The following is an 18,544-nucleotide window of genomic DNA, read 5'->3' as shown; positions in this document are numbered from 1 at the left end:
CATACATAGAAAGATGTTTTACAACAGTTATATGCGTACAAGTAGATGCTAATATATGTTGGCAATGATAAAACAATATGTGTATCAAACTGCGGTATCTTATTGTACACGTTGACTTTCTATTCCATAGAAGGTTGAAAACAGAGTTGCGATGTCAATTTAGAGAGAGAGAAAAATAGTTGCTGCATTTAGTTGTCAAGGGTGTGTGTCCCCATAGCAATCCAGGATATACAAAAATAACATGCGTTCCTCAATTGAAATTTGACCAATCAGAGACAAGGATACAATAAAATTTAAATTATATTATTTTAAAAATCATACGCGCATTGTTCATATAGCTTACTCCTCCTAGGCACCTGATCCCACCTCTGGTGTGTTCAGGGGTCCGTGTTTGCCCAACTATCTATTTTGTATTGCTTATAGGAGTTATGAGATGGATCACTGTTCGTTATCCTCACCTTTCATTTAAAAGAATGTATTTGAATAGTTCTTGCAATATTCTGATCGAACTTTGATTTTTCTTCACGTGGGCCATAAAACGTGGACTAGTTCGCATTTGGTCACCATCTCATGTTTTTGAAAACTAAGATCGTCTGAGCTTATGGACCATATTTAAAACTAAAGAAGAAGTAGCAAAACATTCGCGGCGAACTTTTGTATTTGAATAAAAGGGATGCAAGTTTATTAGAATAAAGGAACATGCCCCCTGTACTAGGGTAATAGTGAAATAAGGTGAGCCATTTAAAAATCTTTAAAGCAATTTTATCTACTTGTGGACATTTCTTTTTAATTGTAGATTCTATTTATTACATTCACGATCTGAATGGGGCAGTTATTGGGTTCAAAGGCTTGAAATGCCAAATACGATAAATATCTTTCAAGTTCTCCTCAAGAAACATGACTGCAAACATTGTTTTATATGGTATTCACACTATGGTTATGTGGGGTAGAATACGCTACACTGTACATTGAGAAGCAATGTTGAGAATATATGGAGAAATATCAAGAGTTTCTCAGGAACACTAAGGTTACACTTTTAAAAATGATGCTGTAGAATTTCCTTCTCTTGTTTGGTATGTAATCCCGGTTTATCCATTTGTGGATGATTTACACGCTATTTCTATGATAGCAATGCTGTTAATGTACATTACAGCGGAGCAGTTTATGCTACGTTTTACCTAATTTTTTAGGAAGACTGCTAGGCAGCTGATCCAAACTCTGGTATTTCCAGGTGTCCGCGTTTGCACTGATTTTCGTTGATGTATTCTTTATATAATTCGTGAGACTGCTTGCTTTCTTCACTTTCCCCCATCATATTAATGGACTTTATAACAATAAACAAACAACCTCAAAATAAGATGTAAAAATGGTTGTCTGAAAACAGGACTGCCAGAGAAGTTCTTAAACTGAAATACATGTTTAGAGAAATCGTAAGTCATCATAAATGGCTATTAACAGAGAACAGAGAGGTGCTTTTTCTTCAAAGTTAGTTCCATCTGTTCTTTACACTTCAGGAACAAATATATCCATTCAATGAATATTATTATTGTTCGTGGAATATTTCACTATGTTTGTCCTTGTATCGAGCCATATTCTTTCACAGTAATGTCTACGTGTGCATGACGAAAGCAACAAAAGATGTACTCAATTGCTCAATTTTGAATTTTACACATTTTCTACGTTTTTATATCTACTATTAGAACCACACTGTTCCATTAATGACATTAATCATCTTTACCAAACGCCTTCCCAATTTCATAACTTTTAGAGCTTTCATTAAGAGGTTGCTGAATAGGATTGAATATACCTTAAATTGATAAGCATGTTTAGCTTTAGCTCTCTATGATTAACTTTATTAAAGAATATTGCAAGAGTAAATGAATGTACTACTGTTTTTGCATAGTTACTAAAATAATATAATTATCAAATCTAAATACCCATAGATTTTAAAGAAAAAGTGAAGATAACGAGCAATGATCAATTTCATTAATCCTGTAAAATACAAAATTTAAAGATAGTCACAAAATGGCCTCCTGGAATACTGAACATGGGAGCATGTGTCTGGGAGAATCCAGTGTAGACCTGTCACACCAGCCGTGAAACGTCTATCTTGATGAGGCAAACGGAATAATTAATACCCGCTCAAAAATAGTATTAAAAAAGTGATCTTGCAATGCGAAATATCGGACCCTTATTTCCTCTCTGATTCAGTTGCGGTTTTAATGTTTTGCATGTCTAACGAGATCTCGTTTTCTGCTTTAACATGGACAACTTTCATCAAACAAGCACACGTACATGTAACTATCAAATATAGTGAGTTCAGGCACTAAGCGTGAAAGCGAAAGGTGGGACAAACGGAGAGAAAAGTTGCCTTCATGTTTGTATGAAAATTGTTGGTTAGCAAGGGAAGCAGTTCCCAAACCCCAAAATCAAAGAGGGAGGGGATATCCTTCAGTACACGAGTTCAATTTATCGTTTCCACCCACAATCACTCGACCTTTTTTTTTTTAAATATCTATAAATAAAAAATTGTCTTCCTATGAACAAACCCCTCCTAGGCACCTGATCCCGCCGCTGGTATGTCATGGGGCCGTGTTTGCCCATCTTTTTATTTTGTATTTCCTTGTGGGAGTTATGAGATTGATACTGTTTGTTATCTTCAAAGGTATATCACACCGCCATCTTGATTTCTTTTTAACCAGTTGCATCGCTTGCAATTTTCGGCAAAAATTTCGATATAATGTGATAATTAGACCCCTACCGCTTAAAAGCAACTCTGTCAAGGTCTTACATCCCGCATCGTCATGGTTAAATGGAAATAAAGCCCATTCACCGGCTATAATCAACTGCTTTCAAATGCAAAACAATCAGCAAGAGGGGGTTGAAAGTTCACATAATTTAAGGATAGCCCTTTTTTCATTGATCGATAAGATTAAGAAAAGTGAATATCACAATTAACAGTAAATATGTTAGATAGAGAGGTAATGGATCTTGAATTATACTACCCCAGTATTCTATTGGTATATACTTTTATTTTATCAATGTTAAACATGATAACTTATTAAAATTTCGTGAAAGTAAATGTCATGCATAATATGAAAAGTTCCCAATACTGAATTAACACCCACAAACGAGTACATACCCGCCCCGAGCGCTGTATCAGTATCTAACAAACGGTCTAACAGTTGCTATGAACAATTGATCTAATGTCAGGTTAATTGTATTTGCAAATTAGATCATTATAACGACTATAGAATTTTTCGAAATACTAAATCTAAACGAGAGTGTTCAACCCCTATAGCATCTACTTCTTTTCCAGTAGCCTGCTTCGATTTCAAAATTGATCATACACAGCATACTCTAGCGTATTAAATCAGTTGATAACCTTAAACACCATATGCAGGTTATAATGAAATATGGATGGGGGAAGTTATCTATGGAGAAGCTTCATATAAACGGACACAACTGTACAACATTAGATATTATTCACGTCTATTGTCTTTCTTTCTATCTACATTTATATCTGCCCTTCTTCAAATGACATCGTTTTGTTCATTCTCTGCATTTATGACTTTTCAGGATTAACACTATAATTTGCAACTAAATATGCCACAACATTTCCAATGAATAAAAAAGTTCGATTGCGATTTAGTTAGAATGAAGGTTTATGATCCTTCCAAGGGAATATTCTTAAGGCATACCAAAATGGCCTGAAGCAGCACAGCTTTACCTATATCATGCACGATATTAGTGCATCTTGAATAGGATAACAATTCCATTACTTGAACAAATTCTTGTATTTCCTTTCAGAGAGCATCAATATTGAAAATCTCGCTGAGGATACTACTCTAGTCCTACGATTGGCAAAAAGTCTGCTAAAAGATCGCACACTAGCTCTAATCGGTGAATGGGGTAGTGGGAAAAGAACGTTGGCTGTACAGATAGCCCTTCAAGTAGAAAAAATAGAAAAGAAAACGTTCAATTTTAAGGTTTTGCAAGAATTTCAGGATGATACACGTAGTAAAATCGAAGCTATAGAATCAACGAATCCAACCATCTTGTTTATACCTGATCTGTGCAGATCCTGGCATACTGAACATCATATGACAGATATAATAAACTGTGTGCGCTCTGGTCTTTCATCCAATACTTACATCATTGCTACAATTCGAAATGCTGTATACCAATCATGTACAGAATACATCTGTTCTTCTATTGATGACGTATTTACTCGAAGAATGCTTATCACGCCAAGTCACATAACGTTAAGCAAAATTCTTGACAAATATAATGTTCATTTTACAAATCCTTCTCGAGATGATATATTAAAACTGAAATCTGCCATTGGTACACCTCTTATAGTGACTTTGTGCGTGAAAAATCCTGTTTACAAAAGTTGGAACTTTTTAAATGATCCGTTATTATTCATCATATCTAAATTGAAGGAAATGAAAAGCTCCGTTGATGTGAATGACCGTCTGAAGTTTGGGATACTGGTAGATATAGTGCATCAGGGGGGAACTGTAGAAAAAAACACATTGGATAATTGTTCCGACGCTAGTCGTTTTGCTTTCACAGGAAAGAATCCAAATATGTTAACTATATATAACATACAAGACTGTATCACAGAGTTGTTGGATGGTTATCTTGAAGAAACTGCTGACGGGAAATCCTACAGAATAGTGCATGAAGTCATCACGAGATGCATATTTCTCGTTGCTACTGAAATGGATTTTCCTTCACTCATTGGCAAATGTGATGATTTTCTTTTGTTTGACTGTATTCGACATAAGTCTCTAATGGAAAAGATTCGTGCCAAGAAGAAATTTATCTTAGATACTAGGGAATTGAAGGTCGGAATTCCTACAGAATCATATCAGGATCTTGCAAAAGCTTTGAGGCAACGGAATGATGATATGATGAGTTTGTTAAGAAAGGTTAATTGGTTTGAAGAAGAGCACTTTAAGAAAGTGTGGACCAGTGACGAAAGGGTTTAAGATATACGACATACATGTGTAATGTACTATAATGCAGAAATGAATTGTATATTTTATCATTTGATTATGGCCATCACAAAGATGCGATTTCTCCCAGTGTCAAACTGCAATACATAACGAATCATCAGAAAGAACTGAAACCATGTCATGTTTTGTGATACGTTGTAAATTATAAATGTGTTCTGCATTAATGATACATGTAAGTATGTGATGGAAGAACTAATTTGTTAGCATTTTATATCAAAACTTATATTTCGTATGTGTGGCATGTTTATACAATTGTTTATTTTCTAAAAGAGCAGCTTTAGTTAAATACTGGGAAAGTAAAATACCTGATTATCTAGATATTGCAAAATTTATTAGAGCTGCAATCTTCATCTGTTAACCGTGTATCATTATTAAACTTTTGGGGCATATATTTTGTATCGTCTATCCGTTGGTCTGTCCAGGAGTAGCAAAACCTTTTTTATGATTATTACCCTTAAAGCACATATATACATAGAGGTTATGAGATTGATCGCTGTTCATTTTATTCACCTTTCATGATATGTAAGTTATGTATTGGCGTACGTGTAATAGGACTATTGTAACAAAGACCGTGAAATAACTTGGGGAATTTTGTTATCACATTTTGTAATTGCATTAAGTAAAACACATGTGTCTCTCGTTGAGCAAAAAAAAAAAAAAGACTACAAGCATTCTTTGTGCAACTATATAGAAATTCTGCGTAATTTCTAATAACAGTATAAGAATCAAATGCATAACTTAAAGAAAAAGAGAACTTGAATGCAATGCGTGCTATAAATTGGAATAAATGTATGCAACTTAGTCATTGAGTTATGCATATGATCACAAAACAGTTAAAAATTACGATTATTGAATAACATCACCTTATCGGCCTCGGAAATTAGTTGTAATATTTTACTATTCTGATTACACAATTAACCATTGTTTGCATGTTGCTTTACACATCATTTGAGAATCTTTTTTGTGTAGATACGCCAGCAGTTTTACGTTAAGTACCACAAATTCTAACTTTCCCAGAATGGGCCCCCATACCGGTAACCATGCAGTCAGAGATAACTTTTTCGTCGCTAAAGTCGACAAACCTCTTCCAATGAGAGTTGAAAGTTATTACATACAATGATTTGTGCACATGTGTGGGAGAAAGTGAGATTCAATCATGATTCGATGCTACCGCAATCACCGGTCGCTATGTTCAAAATGTAACTTCCGTTTTAAAAAGCTTGTTCGCATTATCAAATGGAACGATAGAAAATTGAATAAAATTCATAAAATGTAAGCATGTCAATTATTGTTCTTTTTTAATACCCACCATGACTTGCACTTTTATAGGCTGGTATGCAATTTGAGGAAATCGAGGCTATCTACGGCCGAAAATATAACGGAATCTCACTATAACAGCGGATGGTAGGGGAGTTTCAGGATGGTACACGTAGTGAACTTGAAGCTCTATAAAATACGGATCCAACCTTCTTATTAATATGTAAGATCTGTAGATCCTGGTATACAAAACAGCATACGACAGATATAATAAACTGTGTGCGTTCTGGTATATCATCCAATACATACATCATAGCTACGATTCGAAATAAGGATACCAATCATATACAACATACATCCACTCTTCTATTAAAGACGTATTTTCTCAAGGAATAGTTGTGAAGCCAAGTCAAGAAACGCTGAGGAAAATTGTTGAAAAATGTAAGTGTCGGTTTAAAAATAAATTTCGAACTGATAATATAAAAAATGAACACTGTAATTGGAACATCTCTCATAATGATTTTGTGCATGACAAATTCTGCTTACAGAACAAAGAAATTTTACGTGATCAGTTATCATTCATCATATTTAAATTGAAGAAAATGAATAGCTCCGATGACGTTAATGACCGTATGAAGTTTGGGATACTGGTATACATAATGCTTCTTTGCGGAACTCTAGTGAAAAGCACATTGGATAATTGTTCCGACCCTAGCCTGCTTGCTATCATAGGAGAGATTCCACATATGTTAACCTACATCCAAGGCTGTATCACAGAGGTATTTGCCGGTTATCTTGAGCAAACTGCTGACGGGAAATCCTACAGATGCATATTTCTCGCTGCTGCTGAAAGAGACTTGTTGTCACTCATTGGCAAATGTGATGCCTTTCATTTGTTTGACTGCATTCGATATAAATCCGCATGGGAAAAGTTTTGGCATGAGAATCGAAATATCTTAGATACCAGGGAATTAAAAATCGGAATTCGTACAGAGTTGTATGAGGATCTTGCAAAGGGTTTGAAGCAACGGAGAGATGGTATGATGATTTTGTTAAGAAAAATTAATTGGTTCAAAGAAAGAGACTTTCAGGAAGTGTGGATCCGTGAAGGTAATGCTTAAGATATACATGTACGACATAGATATATTGTATGTAGGTGCGGAGATGATTTGTACCTCTCAATAATTGATTCTGTTGTTTGACTGCATTCGACATATGCCTAGACGTGAAAGAATTTTACGCAGGTCCCCAGTTATCTTAGATACTAAAGAATTAAGGATCTGACGAAAGCTTTGAAACAAAGGACTGATGATATGATAATTTTGTTAAGGAAAGTTAAAATTGGTTTGAAGAAAGATAATTTCAAAAGTGTGGATATCGATCAGTTAAGAAAGGACTTAATATATACGACATAAATGCACTGTACTATAGTGCATAAATGATTTGTATATCTCGTTATCTTACTATGACCACCACGAGCATGCATTTTCCCAATGTCAAGCTGTTGTTAAACATTGTGATTCTGTGTGTGTTTGTATTGTAATTAACGATACAGAAGGTTTGTTTATCTACAAAATGAACTGAAAATAATAAATAATGAACCATCATAGAAAGAACAAAAGTCATAGTATGCTTTTGTAATAGGCGTGCAATAGATTGATTAATTGTATCTTGTTCAACGTCGCTCGAGAGAATTCTTCGCTTATATGGAGACGTCAACAACACCGGTGAAATGATTCAAATTTAGGCCTATGCTCGACGCTGCCAGCCATTAAACAGTGTGGGTTCTTTAGCGTGCCGCACTTACAGAGACACGGGACATCCGTTTTTAAGGTCATTTCCGAGGACCCGTGACATTCCCACCTGATGCCGATCGTTTGGCGATGGAACTGTCACTACCTGTTTTAACGACTTGGGTGAAAAGTGAAGATAACGAACAGTAATTAATTTCATAACTCCTATAAGCAGTTCAAAATAGAGAGTTGGGCAAACACTGACCCCTGGACACACCAGAGGTGGGTTCAGGTGCCTAGGAGGAGTAAGCATCCCCTGTCGACCTGTCACACCCGCCATGAGCCCTGTATCGTGAGTTATCCGTAGTTAAAATCAGTGTGCCAAGAACGGCCTAACAATCGGTATGAAATACGTCTGTCGCGGCCGGCATTCAAACCCTGACATTCCACATGCGGGGAGGAGCGCTTTACCTCTAGACAAGCGTGCATGCAACGAAGAACTGTTAGTATTCAATATCAGAAATGACACTTTGTATTAGTTGCAAGTTTATACAGTTGTTTTATTTCTAATTTGTAGTTTCAGCTGCAAAAAAAATGGGGAAGGAAAAATTGCCCACCGCTTATTTATGATATTAGCACATTTCACCAACAACACCCCACCCCATCATTTTATTTTTTGTTTGATTGATTGTTTCTTGCTTAACATCTCACTCGAGAATTTTTCACTCATATGGAGACGTCACCAAGACCGGTGAAGGGCTTCAAATCTAGGACTATGTTCGGCGCTTACGGCCACTGAGCAGTGAGGGTTCTTTAGCGTGTCACACCTACTGTGACACGGGTCATCCATTTTTAAGGTCATATACGAGGACCCGTGATATTCACACCTGATGCCGAGCGTTTGGTGATGAAACTCTCACTACCTGTTTTAACGACTTAGGTCTGTCGCGGCCGGTATTTGAACCCCGGCCTTCCGCATGCGGGGCGAACGTTCTATTTTTTGTTTGAAAACCCCCCACGATGTTACTGAAACTGATTTTCTTTGATTTAACGCCTAATTTTTCACAAAGTATTTAGTGGCGTTGTACATGTATAATATAAAAAGCTTTAAAAGATTAAACAATACATCACATACATGCAAACACACTACATATACTAAACTAAAAACATGCACATTAAAACTGTCTAAACAAATGTGTTTTCAATTTGGCTTTAAAAGTATGTAAAGATTTGGACTGTCTTATTTCAGCCGGTAAACTGTTCCATAGTCTCTAACCTATGGTTCCAAAACTTCTATCACTGAAAGTTTTACGCCTGTTAAAAGGAACAATGTAGCAACTCTCAGAAGATTGAGCGGAGTGCAACTTTTTATTTGGTACCTGTTTCGTTAAAAGTTCTTTAAATACAATGGCGCTTCGCCCACATGACACTTATACATGAAGGTCAATACTTTAAATGATATCCTAGAATCGATAGGTAACCAATGTAGGTCAATTAGAGCATCCCTAGAGCTGTCAAATTTCTTACGATTTAATACCAGTTTCGCACCCATGTTTTGGATTCTTTGCATTTTACATATTTCAGTCTGTGCTACGCCGTATAAAATCACATTACAATAGTTCAAATGAGAAATTACTAAAGATAAAACCAAACTTTCTGTAGCTTCTTTTGTCAAATATTTGCGAATACTTTTAATCCTAAGATAATTATTCATAGCTGCTCGGCATTTCCTTTTTATATGTTCCTTGAAATTGAGAGTTTCATCCAAATATGCACCTAAGTATCTTATATAACGTTCTGGTTCAATTTCATCACCATTAATGCTGATAAGTTTTGTGCTACATTTATCCAGTTGCCTCCTGCTGCAAATAAAATGACTTAGGTCTTTGATGTGTTCAATTTCAGTTTATTTGCATTCATCCAATCGTTAATGATTTCAGCACATTTTTCAAGTTCTCGGATAGCTTTGGTTTCGTTGTGAATGGAGGTAGGGTTATACCGTTTATTTGCAGTATGATCATCCGCAAATCCATAGACTGAAATTGTCGGAGGAATAACGTCGAACAATATATCCGCATACGTAAGGTACAACCATGGACCTAAGCAACTCCCCTGCGGAACACCACACTGTAACTAACGCAGGGATGATGACGTAGAATGTTACGTGCCTGCATAGATCTATATATATTCAGGAAGTATATATTTAAAATGGTATAAGTAGATTTATAACTCTTGGTTCTATCGCTAACTTCCAGTAATAAATACATAATTATATAGATGCTATTATATTTTTTTGACATAGTTGTAAGGCCTAAACGTTGCTAAAACAATTATTCATGAACCCAAGAGAAGACTTGAACATTCTATCAAATATGACATCTATTGGTAATCATGACGTCTTTCTTTATAAGTATGCAACATGACGTCACATTTTTACCTTGCCGTTTAAAAACTGTTTTGCTTGGAACGGCTCATTTGAAATCTATCAAATGTATACACAAGTGTTTGGTCTGTAATGTACGTTGTCAATGTGAACAAGGTTCAATACTATTTTTAGATGATGTGTATTAAAATGATGGATTAACCAATAGATACCTTTATATTGGTATTATTATTCCCATATTTATGATTTTATCAGCGACAGGAACTTTCATTTATTAAAATTAAGAAAAGATCTGATGTACAACTGTGCATCATAGCCGGCCTACTGCAGTTTAATCGGCCCGATTGTTGTCGGCATTTCAGTGACTCGAACTGGATTTGCTCATAAACTGATATTTTTAGAACGTAATTACCAATACATTATATCATTGTGGTTGCTAAAACAATAACAAGTATATTTAGTTGTGATTCATTTTCTTATATCACCGTACAATATTCGTTGTTATGCGCTATGGCGATCCGCCTGTTCACTAACGTCAAAATCAGACGCCTGATTAGATTTTAAAAAAGAACAAATTGGCACAGCCAACGGCCAGAACGAAACATGCATAATTACTTCTTTTGAAGACAATATATCTCTAGTTTACTGTTTTTTGTGGCCGATGCATGTGGCCACATGGAATGTTCTCCTAAAAGGTAGAAAAAGTTAAGAAAATCGTCCGGATTCCGGATAGGTTTGAATAGTACTCAGCATTACAAGAGACCTAGATCCGCCGATATGTATATATATATATATATATATATATATATATATATATATATATATATATGGCATCATCAACTTCATATATATCAATGATTTGTATTTTACAGGGCCTAGTTATGATAACAAACGTACCTAGCTCTTTGAGAAAACACAGTCTAATTCCTTTCTACTGAAAGCTAGTACATCCTTAAACAGCACAAAACACCCTAATGCAGTGTTATTTACAAGCCGTTGATATGATAATTTGTTATTTGTCAATTAAATCTAATATGTTTATGAAATGGCTACTGTTTTTTAAACCTTCTCGCTCGAGATCACATATGACGTCACAGATAATGGAGGGTAAAATATCGAAGAAAGTATGCATATCACAAGATTTGAATTTCATCGCTTTCAAACCCGAAACTACGCAAACTGTTTCATCTAAATCACATGTAAAGTAGTTTTAGGCATGAAATGAATAAATTTTGCTGAAGAAGTTCAAAAGTTTAAAAACATGCGATGTGTCCTTTAATAGGTTATGTTTTCTAAAAAGTAGGTCAAACTCAGAGTTCAACGCCACAAGGCCAAATGACATTATATGAAATGAAAGGTCTTGCCATAAGAAATTTATATAAGATATGAAAGATATATAGACCCAGAATATGAAAGCTCTACCTAAATAGTTCCGGAACTAGTTAGATAGAGCTTTCATATTCTGTGTATATACATGTAGTTCTTTGGCAAGACCTTGTGCCACAATGGTGTTTTATCTTTTGACCTTGGAGTTGGCAGGGCTAAGATGGCTCAGGTGAGCGATGTACCCCATTGGCCTGTTGTTTGACAGCGTACATTTCACGTTATTTTTTACATTCAAAAACTATCTTTACCATCCAAAGTAGTATCGAACCTTAAGGATGTAAGCTAGAACTTCAAGTGAAGATTGACAGTCGTACCGCGCCGTAAGCCCATATCTTGATCAAGTAATCGGAGTAGTACGCAGTTAAAAGTAGTATAGAAAGAACATTCTCATAATGGATATGTACTGTAACTAGTCAGACAGCATTAAACCCAATGAATTGACCTGAACCCGTGTAGAGGAAGATGAACACTTGTTAACCCCAAACCCCTGGACCCTTTACGATTTAAAATTGTGAAGTTTGAGTAAAGATCATCGTTTAGTGTGTGAGTGTGCGTGCGTGTGTGTGTGTGTGTGTGTGCTTTTCATTGCACCTCTCCAGAACTTTGAAGTTTAGGTCTATTTTATTATTATTTTTTGCTTGTCAAGAATACGCAGGATCGTAAATACCAAGTTAGCGGAACTCTTTTGTAAAGAAGTCCGGAAAAGCGGTCGATCTTGGGCATTTTTCGTTTATTCAAACATGGAATCGGAAGACAAGTTAACATCCATGTGCCTTCTACAATTAAAAGCATTTCTAAATGAAAGGGTGTAAAAACATCTGGGTACAGGAAAAATGAACTCCTGAATTTGCCTCGCGAAGCTTTACGTCAGGATATTCCAACGAAGACTGATTTGGACGACGATGATAAAAGTCGAGTTTCACGACGCATAGTCAATGGAAAAGTGCCCTAATCCATTCTTCACTGATTTAAAATGGAAACGCGACTTGACTGATTTTCCCAATACAGAAAGTATTGACGTACAATGTTATCTAAAAATTAATTGTGCGTGAACTAATGGCAGACTGAAGTCTTACAAGAATGACAATAAGATCGAGGATAAATCACAAACACAAGCCAACGTTGAAAATTAGCGCACTTTAATGATGACTACCGGATGAGCAACAATAATGCAAATAAAAGACACCCGAAGGTGGAAGGACTAATTCCGGAAAACATCCTTGGCTGGCGCTAGCATTTTTCCCTTTTTGTTTTGCTAAAAAGATATATATATATATATATATATATATATATATATATATATATATATATATATATATATATTAAAAGAAATAGAATAAACAGTACACAAAGTTATAAATTTAACGCAAGCGCTTTCATTTTATAATCCTCAAGCGTTACATTTTAAAATAGTTTTGAAATGGTTTGACGTCATAAAGACGTCCTAACATTTCACGTACATAACGACGTCATAAACGAATGAAGGGAAAAGGATTTTACGTTAAGCATATTATGACGTCATAGATAATAAAATGTAACGCCTGAGGATTAGAAAATGAAAGCCTTGCGTTAAATTTTTAACTTTGTGTACTGTTTATTCTATTTCTTTTAATATTTTATACCGGACACTGTGATTTTTTTAACAACACAATTTGGATATATATATATATATATATATATATATATATATATATATATATATATATATATATAATATACCCCTAAGGATTTTTGCAAACAAGTATTTTTGGAAAGTACATAGTCCCTAGATTATAAATCAGGTGTTTGACATTTTTACGTGGGGGCGTTTACAAGTTTTGGGGCAAAAAACATGAAATTTGTAAAAATGATAGCCAAAAACTGGGAAAATTCTTCAGATCCGATATAGATGTCACTTACATTTGCGAACAAGTATTTTATGAACGAATATAACCCTTCGTTTATATCTAAAGTTGTTTGACATAATTATGTGAGGGCAGTTACGAGTTTTAGGGCTAAAACATAATTTTTTCTTTACAAATCGACGAAAAATAGAGAAATCCTTCAGATCCTATATAGATGACATGGACATTTGAAAACAATTATTTTCTGAAAGTCTGTAACTATAAATCAAATTGTTAACAATGAGACCTTTTAGATTTTGGGGGCAAAAACCAAAAATTTGTAAAAAAAAAAAAAAAAAAAATAAAAAAAAAAAAAATTGCCGAAAACTGAAAAAAAAATCTTCATGTGCGATATAGATGTCATTGACATTTACAAACAAGTCTTTTGTAAACTTATGTAACCCTTTGATTTACAAGATCTTTGGCATAAATAAGTGGGGACGTTTACGACTTCTGGGGCTAAAACATGATTTTTTCTTTAAAAATCACCGAAAAATGGAAAAGTTCTTCAGATCATTTATAAATAATATGGACCTTTGAAAACAATTATTTTTTGAAAATATGTAACCCTTGAATTGTGAAAAAGATTGTTAGACATTAATGCAAGGGTACCTTTTCAAGTTTTGGGGCAAACTCATGAAATTTGTAATTAAAGTATTTAAAAATGAAAAAAAACACTTCGAGAATCTTATAAACACAATATGGACATTTGCAAAAATGTATTTTGCATCAAAGAACTTAACCCCTTGTTTATATATCAAGTTGTTTGACATTAAGGCGAGGTATATGAATTGCTGAGATATTAGTAAGAGATATTCTTGCATGCAATATTAGTCCAGAATTTGTAATCGCATTGCAAATAGTTTCAAACTCGTGATTCTGTGAGTAACTTCTACAACCGGTCACGACAGACCTAAGTCGTTAAAACAGGTAGTGAGAGTTCCATCACCAAACGCTCGGCATCAGGTGTGAATGTCACGGGTCCTCGTATATGACCTTAAAAATGGATGACCCGTGTCACAGTAGGTGTGACACGCTAAAGAACCCTCACTGCCTTAAGCGCCGAGTAAAGGCCTAAATTTGAAGCCCTTCACCGGTCTTGGTGACGTCTCCATATGAGTGAAAAATTCTTGAGAGGAACGTTAAGCAAGATACAATCAATCAATCTACAGTGACATAGCATGTTTGATAGTGTAATTAACTTAGTACCTCTCGTCAGATGGTGCATAGTCATTTTAAACGTGAGGTGCTTAGGTAATATTGTGATGAAAGTATTGTAGGGTGGATTGAAACATACATTATGATAGACCAATCAGATGGTGTAATTCTTATCCAATCAGCATTGCATAACCATCCAATCATAATCTTAGTATAGGTAGCCAATCATTGTCGATCAACCTAAGACCAAAGGGTATAAATAGAGCCGTACTGTCATCGTCAGTTAGTTTGTTGGTACTCGAACTCGATTGAGGTCTTTTGACTGGTAGTATAGAGTTAGAATTCAGGACAAGATCGGGGTTGTGTCGGAAAGCAACAGAATTGTTAGCTAGGCCACTCAGCTCCTACGTTTGGTCCTTTGTGTCTCTGTGACTTTAGAATTGTGTCTTGGTGGCTTGTTTCAGGGATAGTGTCTCGGTGACTTTCCCAGATGATAGGACGGTAGAGAGCTTAGGTTAGATGGCTGCAGACTGTGTCGGGAAACAACAGAATTGTTTGTTATACCAGTCAGTCTGTGGCTACTTCAGTTATATATGCATTGGTGATTTCTCGTATCGATTAGTCTTGATTATTTTTTACTATTAGCTCATGGTTTGTTTAATGATCATCCAAGTGGGCCAAGGAAAATATTATTCCGGGTTTTAGTCAGTTAGCCTATCCTGGTTTATTTATTAACGTTAATGTTATTGTTCCTATTCGTCTGCAACGAAGATAGATACATGACAGTAAGTGTATCATAATTGAACTTAATTTCTTAGGAAGGAAACCTAAGCGAACTCATGTAAAATTTCTAATCATTTGTTAGGTAAATACATTACAGTATCCATTTGTCATCCATAGCAGAGACACATATGTCCCGAGAGTACGATTTGGGAAACCTTTTTGCCATTGAAAATAAGATGGGTTGTCTGATACGACTTGAGAATGATATGCAATGAGATATTATATACATAATCATATGTATTCAGAGATGATGAGAGGTGGCCATGGTAAGTCATTGCATGGCAATTTTGTGACAGTCAGAAATCTGCGTTTTCATGATCATAGCAGATTCTTTGACTTGAAAGGGCTAACGCAAATGCAGACTCAATTCAGTAGCAACACATGCAGATTGTATAAGTTCGCCTTTGGAGTTTTGCGAAATTCAATTTTACTACCACATTTTCTTCGTGTTTTTTTTTTATCTAGGTTTCAAGTTTTGTAATCACTGTTATATGAATCGGGATAAATGACAAGTATATCTCTCTGAGCTTCGTCATACTTTCAACCACATAATTCTACACGATATTTATCTCCATATATTCGGATAAAGTCAAATGCCTTTCCATGTTGTTCAAGAATTATATCAATTTTAGGTTCTGACTTCTTTAGATCATCCGACTTAGTGTACGTTTTTCTACAGGTTGGATATCCCCACCCTTTAGCAACCAAATCAATATACTGAACTTTACTTATAGTTGTCCCGTGGATATCTGGGTTAGAAGGGATAGATCCTCGGTACCTTTTGCTTTTCGTCAAAGGCGAATAATGGGGCAAGAAAACCATTGTCCCATGGGAATCTAGGTTATAATAGGTCCGGAGTACCCCTTTGCTTATCGTAATAGGTGACTAAATGAGGCGGTGCTTTAGATGAGATCGCAAAAACCGAGATCTCGTTTCACAGCAAGTGGGGCATGATAAAGATCCCTCCCTGTTCAATGGCCGTAAGCGCCGAGCATATAGGCCTAAATTTTGCAGCCCTTCATCGGCAATGGTGACGCTTCCATATGAGCGAAAAATTCTCGAACAGTACGTTAAACAATATACAATCAACCAACTAATTTATTGTGTTATAGTCACTTTTATTGAATGCAGAGTTTTTAAAATGGCTTCTACTGTTTTTGTCACACACTTAACAAGTTTGTGGTTTTCCTTGTACTTGAGTTTCATCATTACAGAACAGACATTTATGGGCGGAGAAAAGTGTCGATAGTGAACACAGGTTGAGTGAACGTCTCTTAGTCTTACAGTTCACTTGACTCGGCGCAACTTCGTCAATGCTCAAGTTTTACTTCTAGTAACTAATTAATATTTGTAAATGATTATAACACCAGCGATAGAAACCATGCAAGGCATCATTTAAAGCTAGTAAACAATCTATACCTTTATTATTCTTGGGACTCTGTCTTATGTGACATCTTTATAAGTAAGCTGAAAATTGAAAAGGTGTTCAATATTACATATGACAATATATTCATCTATTTTACAATTGTAGATTAATACAATTCATTGATCTAAATTATTCATAAATTAGTTTATTGTTTGTAATATGCCATATTCTCAATAGTCATTATTTATCAGGGTTTCCCCCATTTTTGCATTGTATACTCAAAAGTAATCCATGTCCTTCCTTTTTATTGATTAAATACATTTATGGACTTCCATACATTAGATATATCGTGTGAGACTTGGAAATGTGGACAACGATTTTTATGTTGAAAGTTATATTTACTAATGTCACAGGGTGACAATTGCGTAATTTAATTATCAAATGTTATATGCATTTTATTCATTTCAGATTGTTCAATACACTTTCATTCATTCATTCACCTGTTTACTAATTCATCCATGCATTGTCATCGTATTCGTGTTGTGTTCTTGTGTACGTGGTGTCACGTGATTGTTTTGTGAATAGGGTTTTGCTGACTTAGGTATTTGTAGAGCGAGTATTTTATTAGAAGTTGCAGAACAAGTTTTTAGGGAGTGGTAGTAGTGTGCGCATGTGTGTGAGCTTGTATAAAAGGATGAGCACGGATTAATGTAGAGATTAACAAGACTTTAACGCAGTACATCAGGGTAAGTCTCACACCGAGATACCCTATACGGATATATTCTTTACGGGATATAAAGATATATAACTGGTAAGAACTAAATTCATTTAAATCGTTTTAATCTATTTAATAATAATTTGTTGCTCAAATTATCGTATGTGAGAGATGTATGTGTCAATGTTTCATTTTCATTTTAGGTCATCGTCAAATTTATGATTGCAGTATCAGATATGTTGGATACAAATAAAAATTAATTGAAACCTGCACCAAGAGTTCTTCTTGCTGTAAGACCCCGTGACACTAACTCAAGATTGCATATATATCATATAAAGATAGGGTCTATGGATTATAGTATCTAGGAATGAACCGTTTTTCATACTGATTATTTAGTATTGAACATGTTAATTGGTACATGTTATTTTGGGAATGTAGTATACACTGTATAATTTCGTAAGACTTGAATTTGTAGACATTTAAAAATATGTACCACTTTTCATAATACACTGTCTTCTATTTTTTATACGTATTTCTCACAAATGTCCAGTCTGGGAAGTCCCTATCCCGTTGTTTGTGTTTATAATGTGTCGTCTTTGATGCACTATGGAACACCGTAACAGCCATGTTGAATTTGCCAAAAAAATTATAAATTCAAATGGCCATATCTTGAAAACGCCCCAACATAAATTTATCAAACAACCTTCATTTACCTTTATTTTATACACACTTTCAAAAAATCACAGTGTATAAAAATCCCTAGAGGGGGGAGGTAATGTGTTACTGGCCCATGGTATATTTTGTCAGTACATCACAAAGTCGGAGTGTCTCAGAGGAACTGAGTGTTGTCGTTTCA

General features: G+C 35.1%; 2 protein-coding genes across 4 annotated transcripts in view; both read left to right on the top strand.

The window, feature by feature from the left end:
* Nucleotides 1-6,300, top strand: part of LOC125683232 (uncharacterized) — a 35,991-nt gene extending 29,691 nt beyond the window's left edge. For all 3 annotated transcript variants that reach the window (XM_056142111.1, XM_056142113.1, XM_056142112.1), the window contains one exon: nt 3,811-6,300. In XM_056142111.1, coding sequence (XP_055998086.1) covers nt 3,811-4,997 — 1,187 coding nt within the window. In that variant the 3' untranslated portion in view covers nt 4,998-6,300. The remainder of the gene's footprint in view (nt 1-3,810) is intronic.
* Nucleotides 6,301-6,358: 58 nt separating this feature from the next.
* LOC125683231 (uncharacterized) overlaps nt 6,359-18,544 on the top strand; it is a 71,815-nt gene continuing 59,629 nt past the window's right edge. Inside the window, exons 1-2 of the mRNA XM_056142108.1 lie at nt 6,359-6,722; nt 6,830-7,391. Coding sequence (XP_055998083.1) covers nt 6,884-7,391 — 508 coding nt within the window. The 5' untranslated portion in view covers nt 6,359-6,722; nt 6,830-6,883. The remainder of the gene's footprint in view (nt 6,723-6,829; nt 7,392-18,544) is intronic.

Source organism: Ostrea edulis, chromosome 6 (genome assembly GCF_947568905.1).
Source record: "Ostrea edulis chromosome 6, xbOstEdul1.1, whole genome shotgun sequence".
NCBI classification, from domain to species: domain Eukaryota; kingdom Metazoa; phylum Mollusca; class Bivalvia; order Ostreida; family Ostreidae; genus Ostrea; species Ostrea edulis.
Note: the sequence above shows the minus strand (reverse complement) of the source record. Positions and strands in the feature narration are given on the sequence as shown.